At 41.1% G+C, this 12,106-nt stretch overlaps 1 protein-coding gene across 7 annotated transcripts in view; it reads right to left on the bottom strand.

Moving 5' to 3' along the window:
- LOC139792019 (sodium channel protein type 5 subunit alpha-like) overlaps positions 1-12,106 on the bottom strand; it is a 213,132-nt gene that overhangs the window by 39,357 nt on the left and 161,669 nt on the right. For all 7 annotated transcript variants that reach the window (XM_071734645.1, XM_071734641.1, XM_071734646.1 and 4 more), the window contains 2 exons: positions 11,177-11,297; positions 2,731-2,885 (listed from right to left, as the gene is read on the bottom strand). In XM_071734645.1, the coding sequence (XP_071590746.1) occupies positions 2,731-2,885; positions 11,177-11,297 (276 nt within the window). The remainder of the gene's footprint in view (positions 1-2,730; positions 2,886-11,176; positions 11,298-12,106) is intronic.

Raw genomic sequence — 12,106 nt, 5'->3', positions numbered from 1 at the left:
TTTCTGAGGAACTTCAAAAAGTTAACAAACACCCAGTGCCTGGAGATACAAGAAGTGTGTTCCTTGTCACTCAAGCAGTCACACTGCTCTTTTGCCTGTCAGGGAACAGTAATTAAGCTGACAAGAAAGCTTTGGCACGGGCTTTGTCCATTTGTCCCCACACTTTGGGGTGACGTTTTCACTGCAACTCAGTCTCCTATCTTCCCTTCAAAAATGATATTTCAAGGGTGTGAAAGAGCTGTTGGAGAAAGCCACAGAAAACAATACCCAGAGAGACTGAAGTTTATCACTTCTTGTAGGGGCTCACTCACTTTGTCAGATGACTTGCTGTACTTTGCCATTACTGCAAAAATAACAACAAACTATTTCAAGTGATTTCCTTCTCTCCCTCCTTTGCTCTCCCTGTTTTCTACTGACTTATCACACAGCACAATGTGTTTTGTCTACTAGAAGCACACTTAGAGCCAGGAAGCCTCTCAATAAGGGATGAAAAATACATTACCTCCCTGCCTAAGGTGCACTGTAATTTTCACAACCTATGGCTACCACCCAACCAACAAAATTCTGGTGCTTTGCAGCTTTTCCTGATGCCAACCCACGAAATCTTTGCAGAATAAGACATCATGAAGGGTTATTTCTTCTGCTTTGCTTTTTATGCTAAAAAAAGAATTAAACGGGATACCTGCAGTGTTATCCACATTTACTACAACAACACAGGCTCTCAGTTTGGGTGGTTATGGCTTAAATGCATGTGAAATATTTTTGGACCTTTTCAGTAAGTTTTAGATTTATTCTGATGGTTTCACTGCCCCACAAATATATACTGGCTTTTAAACTTAATGAAGAATTTGGCATGTCACAGGGATGCAGATCAGTTTTTGGTACCCCAGAACAACAGAAGAATAAAGTTGTGTGTTCCTTTCAACATCCCCAGCCCAAACACTGAAGCTCAGTGCTGATACATGAGAAAATTCAGTGTGATTTGACCTCATGCAGAAACGTGGTGGCTAAACTGAAACCCACAAAAAAGTAAATGAATGCCTGCAATGAAAATTAAATGAGTTATATTGCAGCATTCAGTATCCAAGGCATTTTTAATTACATATGTAAGGAAGTGTATTCATCTAAAGTGTATTCATCTAAAGTGTATTATAGCAAGCAATGTGCCCCCTTTAAAATGTGTTAAAAAATTAACATGCTGATCCTTGAGCTACTGCACATACTGTCAGACTCCATTGATTTCTGCAAAATTATAACAATTTCGAGCATTCTACTATTTACTCATTTTTCAGTCACTTGCTTCTTAAAAGAACTTAAAATTAAATAAAATAAAATAAATAAAATAAAATCAACAGGGTGAAATTTCAGCCCATCCCTCATGGACCTGGAGAATGGTCCATTCCTGTTCTTCTCCATCCACATTTATATATTTCTATCTTCTCATCTCCTGCATACAGTTTCTTTAAACTGCATAACCCTGGTACTTTTGTGTTTTCCTCTCTTTTTTAGGCCACTGATAATTTGTGTAGCTCTCCTCTGGAGTTTCTTCAATTAGCCCATGTCTTTCCCAAAATGCAACGCCCAGAGCTGAAGCCACTGCTCCAGCTGAGGTCTTCTTGATGCCAACTGGAGTGGAAGAAGATGCTTATTTTTACAGCCCAGTGGGGTGTTTGGCTTTCGTGCGGTGCTGTGATGGAGTTTACTCTACCCTGCGTGTTCCCTTTTCTCTCCCCAGATCTTTGTAGTAAATCTGCTACCTTACCAGTCATCCTGCATCATGTCATTTCTGCCCATGACTATTCCCAATGAGGTGAAGCCAGCACCTTTCTAAGATGATGTTCCTTTTAGTATTTTAGGCAGATTCATCTGTTGGGATGACTTTGATCCCCATCTCCTGAAATATGTGTATAACCTGTCCAAACATGGCATTTCCTGCAAGTTTGGTAGGTGTATTTCTTCCTCTATCGTGGAGAAGATCAGTGACCACCAGATGAAAGCCTGCAGAACTCTTTTGCTCTACACCCTGATAAAAACCTGAGAGTAACCCTACCAACTTCAGTGACATTTCTGACATATAAATGAACAACATAAATATATGCTGCCATTTCTGATAATATGGAGAAGATAATCCAATACAAAGTGGGATCTCAGGAGTAGAAAATCTTTTACCAGTCCTGGGCAATGACCACCCAGCTCCATACCTACACACTCATTTGGATGCAAGCAGGAGCTATCTGAGCAGGGCAGGTGCAAGTTTAAGCTAAGTTGTATTCAAAACATGAGAGGCACCCATCAGCTCCATGTGTAGCACTGATGAAATGTCCCTTGTGCATTTTATGGTTTTGCTGTGGTGGTTATAAAATGTGCTAAAAAAGAAAACAAAAGAGGAAAAAAAAATCCATCCCTGGAGCAAAACACAAACCTCCAGATGGGAACCACCAAGGAGCAGTTCTGGGATGTTGAAGCAGTAAGTCTGGGATACTACCTCACTCAGACTTCCTGAAGGATTTGCTTTCCAAAACATGCATATGTCATAATTTTATGTTATCACAGAAGGAAGTTCCCTCCACTATGGTAAAGGCAGGTGAAAGCAGAGAAACAGAAGCCCCAGATATGCTTTGTTTTGAGAAGTGAGCTGGCTCATAAGATGTCAGAGACAGCTAACAGGAGAAGACCTTTTCTGAGACCCAAGTCCATATCAAAGCAGCTAGGAAATTCTGTAACACTTACCAGGGCTCCACTGCTCAGGAGGATCATGAATATGATGAAAGTTTCAAACCAGTTGTGCTCAACTATTCTGTAGCAGGTCTTCCGCAGCCTCCACCAGATTTTTCCTGGAAATTTTGTGATGTCCACTGAACAGCATGGGAACAATCTCACACAAACTGAAAAGGAGCATAACAAAACCAATGTAATTGTTAGAACAATTCCATGTAATTTCAAAAGCTGCAATAAGGAACATCAAAACAAGATTTCTTCTAGTAATGAGTTGCTTCATGGAGTCTTTTCTCCCTTGATTTTCTCACCAACCTCTTCTGCTCTGCCTTCCATTTCCTTCTCTTACTCCTCTATTAAAAAACATTCAAAATCACTAAAAATGTGCCCCAGTGATTCCTCCCAGTGGTTTTTACCATACAGAATATACTGGCAGTGAGTCACCAGTGCCCTAGGTCAATCACCTGTGTTAGCTGAGTTCAGGCAGCACCCTGGTCAGGACTAGAGACGCTCCAGGTATTTTTGAATGGAGGAAGGATGTTTTCTTGATATTATGGTACCACCAGAATTATTTCATTAAAAGTGGTAATCTGATGAATGGGAGATGAGGGGAGGAGGTGCTGCAGAGCAAATGGGACCAATGTGCTGAAGAGGCTCAGAAAAGGAGAAACAGAAACAGATTTTGATCTCTTGGACTGTCATGACCTTAAGGAAATCATTAGAATAATACATTTGGAAAAGGTACTTAGGTGACTAAATACCATTTGCTGTCAGGAAAAATTTAGATAAGTAGTCTCTGTCCAGTGTGGGTTCCTCACTGGTGTTTCATAGGACTTCCTGACTTTAGTGACAAATACTTTGTGACAGTTAAATGTTGTGGTTTTCTGGTAGGCAAAACCATGGCCATTTCTTAGCAACAGTCATTTGCTATAGCAAAAGGATATTGGCAGTAGTAATGAAAAAATCCATCTATCCCTTGAAAAAAATATTTGTGAATAGCCTTGTGTTGGGTAAGAACATTAAATTGTGTGAGAGAACACCCTGGTAGGCAGGACTTGTGCTTTTCCAGGCTAGCCATTCAGCCTTATTTCAGATTGTTTGACTTAAATTTCACAATATTTGCTGATGAGAATGATCCCCAGAAACAGCTTTATTTTAAAAAAATCACAGGCCAATTGCTTCCATAGCTGAAAGATCATCGAGGTTCTCAATATGGCCTTTAACATCCAATGTCTCACTAAGGTGATGTAATGCAATGTTATTGCAAGTAAAAATAATATTTAGGCAAGCAAACTGGGAAGGAAAAGGGTAAATTCTAAGCTTATGCCAACAGCAGATGCTGCTCATTCAAGGTGACATAACAGAGGCACTTGAGCTGCATGTGGTATGTGAGGAGATCAAGTGCAGCTCCAGGGATGCTGGGATTCCCAAGCAGCTGGAAGTAGGGTTCTGCTGGCAGCAGGTTCTGCCAGGAGGAAGGGAGCTGCTAAGTCTACTCTGGTCCTCCTGGAATTTTCTGCAAGTTTTTATAAGCCCAGATCCCTGCTATGGAGCAGCAGAACTTCAGGATGTTTCATACATGAACCACTCCTAGGTCTCCCCTTTGCCTCAGATATCTGAGATGTTTGGTAGGTGTAGGCTTTTGGATGTATGAGGTTTTGGTATACAAGACAGCACATTGTTTATGCAAATGTAAGAGGAAAGTGATGCAAGTAACTACCTGTCCTCTAAATGCCTCAGTCACACAGACCCACACTGCTTCCCAATTTACCACCTTATTCTGGGATTCAGAGAAATTCAGGGCTCAGTTGAAAGACACAAATTTAATCAAAATATTTGAGAAGATCATAATGCAAGAAGATAGAACTGTGAGAACCAGCTCTCTGCCTCTTTGTAGGTCAGGTACCACACCAACAAAGGGAAGTTTTATCCCTCTAAGCACTTCTGTACTGAGCAGCAAAGAATTGTGTTAAGGGAAAAAAAAAGTTACCATGTTAGTTGCTATTTTTTGCTAAAACCCATACAGTGGTCAGAGATGGTAATGAATGTGCTTTGGGTTTATTTTAGAAAGTAGGTACACAGAACAGACTTGAGGCACACAGTATTTCATGGTCTCAGGATCTCTGAGCTAACCCATTCCCATGGCAGCTCTGTTTAGAGGTGCCCATGCAGTGCAACCCTACCAGCATGATGTGACTGAAGGGGGATTAATTGCATCTCTCAGCAGTGCTGCCCAAAAACTCTTGTACTGCTTCTTCCCCCAGAACCTGCATGGTCATTACCAGCTACCTCACTGTCAGCCCTTTGGATCAGGAAGATGCTGAGTTTAGATTCCTCATTTGTCACATGAACAACCTAATGAAGAGGCTGCTCACTACAGAGATGGGGATTCCTCATGTGAAGCAGAAATCCCCCCTTATACTGGAGGTAACCACTGCTTCCACCAGAACAAAATGAGAAACTTCCCATGAGTCTCCCTTATCCCCATAAATAATTTCATTTGGGAAAAAACCAGAATTTTTGAGACTTAAAAAACTTGTCCAGCAACTTTTCTCTCTTTATTCCCCAGTAAATTCCTAGATTGATGTATGGCTTTTTCGTTTCTCAGATGAATGCCTGGGGTCAGCTACTAACAGGTATGACATGCTCTGTCATGCTCTTAAAGACTCAAAATGCTCTCTAAGTACCACTGGAAAAGGTTAGGATCTTCCAGGAAGTGGTTTTCCCCACTGTCAGGGTTGGCTGAGTCATTCCCTGGAGGAGTCTGTCTCTGCCTTTCTACCAGGCAGGCAGCCTGATTACCTGAGCCCAGGAACAGCTAAAAATAGGGATCATCTTCAAGATAAATACTAATGAGCAGGGCACCATGAGTTCTGAAGTAACTTCATTTCTGATGAAAAATACTTAAAAAAAAGGAAAAACAGGCGAGTGGTGATTCAGTCAGCTTCAGTCTAATAATGTACTGGTACAGAGTGGTATTGTTAAAGAGAAAAAGCCAGTTAGGATCACCAAAACTTTTTTTTTTTCTTTTTTTTTTTAATGCTCTTTGCTGGCTTCATGCAATTTCAGTCTGAAAAAAAGTCCTAGTTACAGACAGAAATACCTTGAAAAATCCAAAATAGCTTCTCAGATGAGTCAGCTCAAAATCACAGAGCTATTAAATCCCATGCTTTTGATTGGGCTCAATTCAGAAATGTTTAGACCAGATTCTGATACAATTACTAATGTCAAGTAGCACTTCTGTGAATAATCATGCTGGCTGCAATTCAGATGAAATGCTATTTTAAACTAGTCATAAATCAGAAAAAAAGAAAACCAAAAGAGAAAACTGACCACAAACAGGTCTTTTAATGAATTTGTGGAGTTTTATTTCCATTTAAAGTTTTCATATTCCCCTCACTGATTGTTGTTTCATGCCCATATTATCAGAATACTGGTAGCCTAATGTTCTGGTGACCTTGACTTGAGCTTAAATTTGAGTTAGAAGCTTTACATAACCCAAAAACTAGTTTACCTGCCCTTGGTCAGCATACTGATGGAATTTGTTGTTGTTTTTTCTTCTCCATTACCATGAAAACAAAATATCAAAAATATTCCAGTGTGTCTAAGGCTTAACCCTAACCCTTTATACACCAGGGCAAGTGGTCAGCACACCCCACTTTCAGGTATTGAGAGCTGCTTTATCCACACAAAGATGATTATTCACTGCCATCTTTTAGCACAGCAAGTTTCAAGGCAGGAATAAACTTTTTGGAATTTCTTATAACACCATTACTCATCCTGCCTTGTCTAATAGATTTGTGCTATCCCTAGAACAAGTGCTGGGCTGTACAGAAGAAGCTGACCCACCTTCTGATTTAGTCAGAACTTTGTTTTGCTACCCAAATTCATGTTGGGCTGCACGGGTTTTTTGAGAGCAAACAGACACATTTTCACAATATTGCTTTGGGTTACTACTTAAAAGAAACTGAGAACAGCTAAAGAAGTCTCTCCAAAGGGCTGAATTATTTTCTGATAAGTCAGTGAAGCTGCACTGAGCTGCATTAGTGGTCAACTTGTCCAAAACCAACCTGTGTTTTCATATCACTTTTCATGAAACCTTCCCAAATGCATCCGTATATCATGATCTTTATTTAGGTTTTGTTTGCTTTTCATAACAAGAGATTTCCTTCATTTACTGGGGTGGCCTATAGTACAATCACAGACTGCAGATTAAAGTGTGTCCTAAACCACAGTCCCTATTGCAGCTGGGACAGAGAAAGGAAGGAAAAAAAAAATAGAAAAAAGCAGTAGGAATTTAATTTACAATGCATTTTGTGTAAATCTTCCTCTGGTTCCATATTCATATTTTCTAGCCTGGTGCATTATAATCATGGAGCTTTTAGGCCTGATTGCATTACTAGGGTGCATTGGGAAAAATATCTTTTTATAAGTGTGGGAGCTACACTATGAAAACTTTCTCCTGTGTGTGTGACAGCCAAGCTTATTGATTTTAGGCTTATGAGTAAATAATTTACAAATCCACTGCCTGTTTCCACCAACATGTACATTTAAATTTACATAAAATTACTAAATACGTTTTGGCTGCCTTGGGCTTCTGGTTCTTTTCAGTAAACCAGGAAGACCAGTGAATTTCTTCTATACTGTGGTCCAGTATGATTGGTAACTTATGTTGAAACCACAGTAATTTTGTAGCTACTTTTACACAAGAGTTCCCAATTGCCAGGACATTCACTTTTAGAACAAAGCAATACTTTTTTAGCTTTGAATGCTGCTCACAGCATCGCTTGGTTTGACACAAAGAAAATACAGTTTCCTCAGCATAAACTCAAGCAGGCAGCTATTCATAACATGGGTTGAATATATATATATATATATATATATATATATATATATATATATACATATATATATACAAATATCTAAATATCTTCCAGTCTGGGTTTATGCTCAAGTGGGAAAGGAAATCTTGCTGTAGTCCCCTCGTAAGACACCAGCTGTCTGCCCAGACATGGAGAGAACGTGAGCTCAGCAGACCCTCCTTATTCAACTTCTTTCTCCTCTTCTGGTTCTGCTTTTTGTTCTTCCAAGGGCTTTTTTCCATGGGTACATGACTTGTTTATCTGTGCTACTTTCCTCAAAACCTGTCCACCTGGAGGTCATTGTAAATCATGATGGGACACCTCAAAGCAAAAGAGGTGGGCAGCTTGGTCCACCACTCATGTCAGCCCTGCTTTGAGAAAGGGGGTGGACAAGCTGAAGTCTAATTAATACCCAAATTAATTTAATTCTGTACAGGTGACAGGAGAGTAAGAGTTTTATGATGGCTGAAAACTGTATAAGACAAAATATTAGCATACCCTTTCTGATGGAAAAACATTGTGTATATGAGATAGTACGGCCAGAGGGAAAATATAAATTTGTTTTTGTTCCGTGTTGGTTTTTTTCCCCCAGGAAGAGAGTTATTATGTTTTGTTGGGCTTGGTTTGGTTTTACTCAGCTTTTAACCACCATCTGGTGGTAGCCCCCATTACTCAGTTCAGATTTACTCGGGTTAATGACCCGTTTGAGCTCCTCTTTGCTTTTTCATTTCCAAACAGCCACGAACTGGGGTTTGGAGCGCGTGACGCAGACCCCACCATTACTCAGAGTCACCTCCCTGTAGCACAAGGTATTTTCCAGCTGCGATAATCGCTCTTGTGTGGTCACATGAAAAACTCTTTGTGGGCGTCCTTGGTGTCACGAGTTGCGATCAACCGCGCGTTGAGCAAGGTAGCGCGTTCTCGCCCGCCCATCAGATGAGACTCCCGTGAAGCCTCTGCCAGCAGGCTCATTCCGGGGAATTACGCTCGAGGACTTGGTGAAAACTTTCTCCTATTAGGGTCTGGGAGAGAGGATTGTGCTGGGGCCAGGGGGCTTTCTTTGGATGACCTTCTGCGGGACACAGAAGGGAACATCCAAACAACGACATTTGATGCGGAGGACGCATACCAATGGAGGCAACGGGACTGGTGTGTTGCAAGGCATCTGGAGGAAAAAATACCCAAATAGCTGGCGTTGTCTAGATGTTGGTTTCCCATCAACTGACGACAAGAATGATCTCTCCATTTCTATCAGGTTTTTCCCAGCAATACTTGCTAGCTGCCAGAGCTGTGACCCTACATTGGCTTCGCATTTCCTGACCCAAGAATATTCCCTGTTGACCCTAATCAAAGCTATTTTGAGATGATAACAAATTAACAAGTCTCCCCAAGAAAAATGACCTATGGTTTATCTGGGTCACCCAACTCCGGGAAAACTGTGACCTCAGCAAACTTTCAGCAACTATTTCAAGAACATGCATTATCTTCATTGCCTTTGTTATCTGAAAAAGGGGGCTGAATCCGGAATGTATTTGTTCAGGACACAACCTATGCTGGATGTATTTAGAAATGTCATAGTTTGAATTTAGATAGCTGGTGAGCTAACAAGGTAAGAACTTAACCCTTCCTCCTGCTCTTCCTTTTCATCTCACCCAATCTTTCTCTTTCGCAAGAATTACCTGGTCATTCTCCCCAATATACCAAATATTGTTGTATCACGTTATTACAAGACAATAAAGGCAACATTAGATAATTTCGCTCAGTGCTTGCCCCTCAGTAATTCCATTTTAGTACTTTATAGCCTTGTCCTATCTTACCTAACTACACTGTTGTTTGTTTGATTGCTTGTTTTTTAACTGGACTGAAATGATAACTGCGTGAGGTTTAATTGCAATGGTAAATTTGGGTAAAACTATTGGAAGGCATTTAATAGAAGAAGATAATAGGGAAACACTTTGCTCCCCTGCATAAATAAAATAAAACTTAAATGTCATTGCAGCAAGAATTGTCTGGGCTTTCAGTTTACAGCACTCTGACTTGAAATCTGATGAGGGGACATTCACACACCAGGTTTATGTATTTTTGCCAGATCCACAAGGAATGTGATCACATTAACCTGCACACTGGCCTCTGAAAGCTCTGCCTGGGTATGTGCTGCACAGGAAAGCAGAGCAGATGAGCTGAGGAGGATGTCACCTGCAACTGCATCCTCAGTGTCCCCTGGCACCCTGCATGCGCCCAAGGTCTGGGAGCAGGTTCTGTCCTTCAATTTCCATTCAGAGCTCAAGGCTCAGCTGGCCTGGTAGAAGGGTAAAAGACTTTGACTTGAACAGAACCTGGTGAGGAATGAGGAGAGATGAGAAACAAAAGGCAAAAGGAGGAGCAGAGATGCTCGGGGGGGGAAGGGAACATGAAGCAGCAGGATGGATGTAACCCAGGGCAAGCTTAAGGCTCAACCCATAACACCTTCATTTCTACATTTCTCTGCTGCTAGGATGACAGGTGGGCTTCAAAATTGTCTTAATGCTTCCAGTGATCTACCAAGAGAACCACTTACTACCTTGTGTCCCACTGACAGCAGAGCAGAAGATCTGACAGACTGGGTTGGCACTGATACGGTCCTGCACAATGGAGTTTCAGGCAGTTCTGGTTATTTTAAGATATCTTAATTACAAATTATAGATTTCTACTGCTCTGGGACTGAAGTGATGGGTTGTGTGATGTCCACCTTATTTCTTTTAACACCTGGAACACCATAAAGACTGTATGGCCAGTTGCAGTCTGAGAATTTATAAACTGGCATCTGACTAGAATCCATATTACAGCACTGGCTTGTTTAAGCAATTAAAATATAATTTCTCACTTTGCAGAGCACAACATGGAGTGCTGCTCACTAGCCTCATTAAGAAATGTATTGTGAAAGAATGAAAACACCAGATCTAATTTCTAAATGCAACTGCATGGGCTAGAATAGCTACAGCATAGTACCATGCTTTCTTCTGTCAACTGCATTAATTTTTGGCTACTGCTTTTAAGCAGAGCTGCCAAAATAATGTTTAGATCTCAGGGACATTTGTAAGCCCCGAAGGGCTCCCTTACCCCATTCAATCATCTCTCTCACACATACAGAGATGCACATTTTTGCTGACTTCAGGGGCATTCATATACCCAGCAAATCATCTCTGTCTGATCCCATCTGAGCAACTCTGTTTTTATTTATAATAATCCTAGAGTTTCCATGGGAATATACTAGCATTCAGATAACACTTTTTCTCCTAATCCAGATATAAAGAAAAATGAGGAATTTGACAGAGGCAGTAATTGGAATGGGTCACACTCTGGGAAGAAATAATTTAAGATTTTATTTACCTTATGGACTGACTCAAAAATAGATCTTCAGATGTAACTGGGTTTTAAACCTGTGTTTTGGAGCAGGTTTGTGAAGAAAGAGTAATAAAAAGATGGCTTATTTGGGTATTAAAAGCAGCTATGTAAATGTAAATTGTCATATTCTAAAATAATTAAGTAAAACACATAGAACTTTCCCAGTCAGATGAAACTGCTGGGTCAGCATCACAGGGAAATATGCAGGCCCTTACCTTCAGGGAAGCAATCTTCAGGCTCCATCAGCTCCTCAGCAAACTCAGGGATCTGCTCCAGCAGTTCTGCAGGATTTGTCAAATCCACTGTGCTGCCTTCAGAAAGACTGATTTCATCAAGCTTGTTGTCAGCAAGAGCAAAGACGAGGAAAATAAATTGATCAATCACCCTGAAGGAAGTAGCTGAGTTTTTATTTCACTAACCAATATCCCAGCTAAAGCCACCACGACAGACATTGCCATGCACTTCACACCATGCCCACTCCTCGAGTGACAGCTCTGCCTACACTGTGGTGAGCAAATAGTTGACCCATCAATAAGAACAACAACAAGTTAACAAGTAAAACTTACTTTTTAAAAGGAAAGAGAAGCCAACTGCAGCAAGATAGTGAACAGGCGTTGAATATTAATGGTAGGTGGAAGCTTGGAATGACTGAACCACTCATAATTTTAGGGTTTATATGTTCTGAAAGCTCATACCTTCACATGGGGTGGGCCTGAAAGACCCTGCTCCTGAAATGCTGAAGGATGGATTTGAGGGCCTGGGGGTTTCTGTCTCAGGGGTGTAAATCCTGAGGCTCCTCACCCTCAACTGATGGGTGAAATCTGCACCTTGCCAGTCAGGACCATGCTCTGCTCCCTGCTGCCACAGCTTCTCCTCTGAGATGAGCAGAAGTCCTTCTGCCACCTCAGTCCTATCACATGATGCCACAGGCATGGACATGTAGAGGGTTCTTCCACCTGCCTCATTCCAGGGCTAACTTGTTCACCCCACGTGATGGTGGGAACCTCACCTTTTGTTCCCAGACTTCAGATCTCAAGGTGACAAAGGAAGATGGACACGGGGCTTCTGAATGCCTTTCAGAGGCTCTATCCCTTGCCCAAAATATTTGACACCATCATAGGCACATTGCTTAAATTCAGCATTTC

The sequence above is a fragment of the Heliangelus exortis genome, chromosome 2 (genome assembly GCF_036169615.1).
Source record: "Heliangelus exortis chromosome 2, bHelExo1.hap1, whole genome shotgun sequence".
Taxonomy (NCBI): Eukaryota; Metazoa; Chordata; class Aves; order Apodiformes; family Trochilidae; genus Heliangelus; species Heliangelus exortis.
The sequence above is the reverse complement of the archived record's forward strand: the minus strand, read 5'-3'. Positions and strand labels throughout refer to the sequence as shown.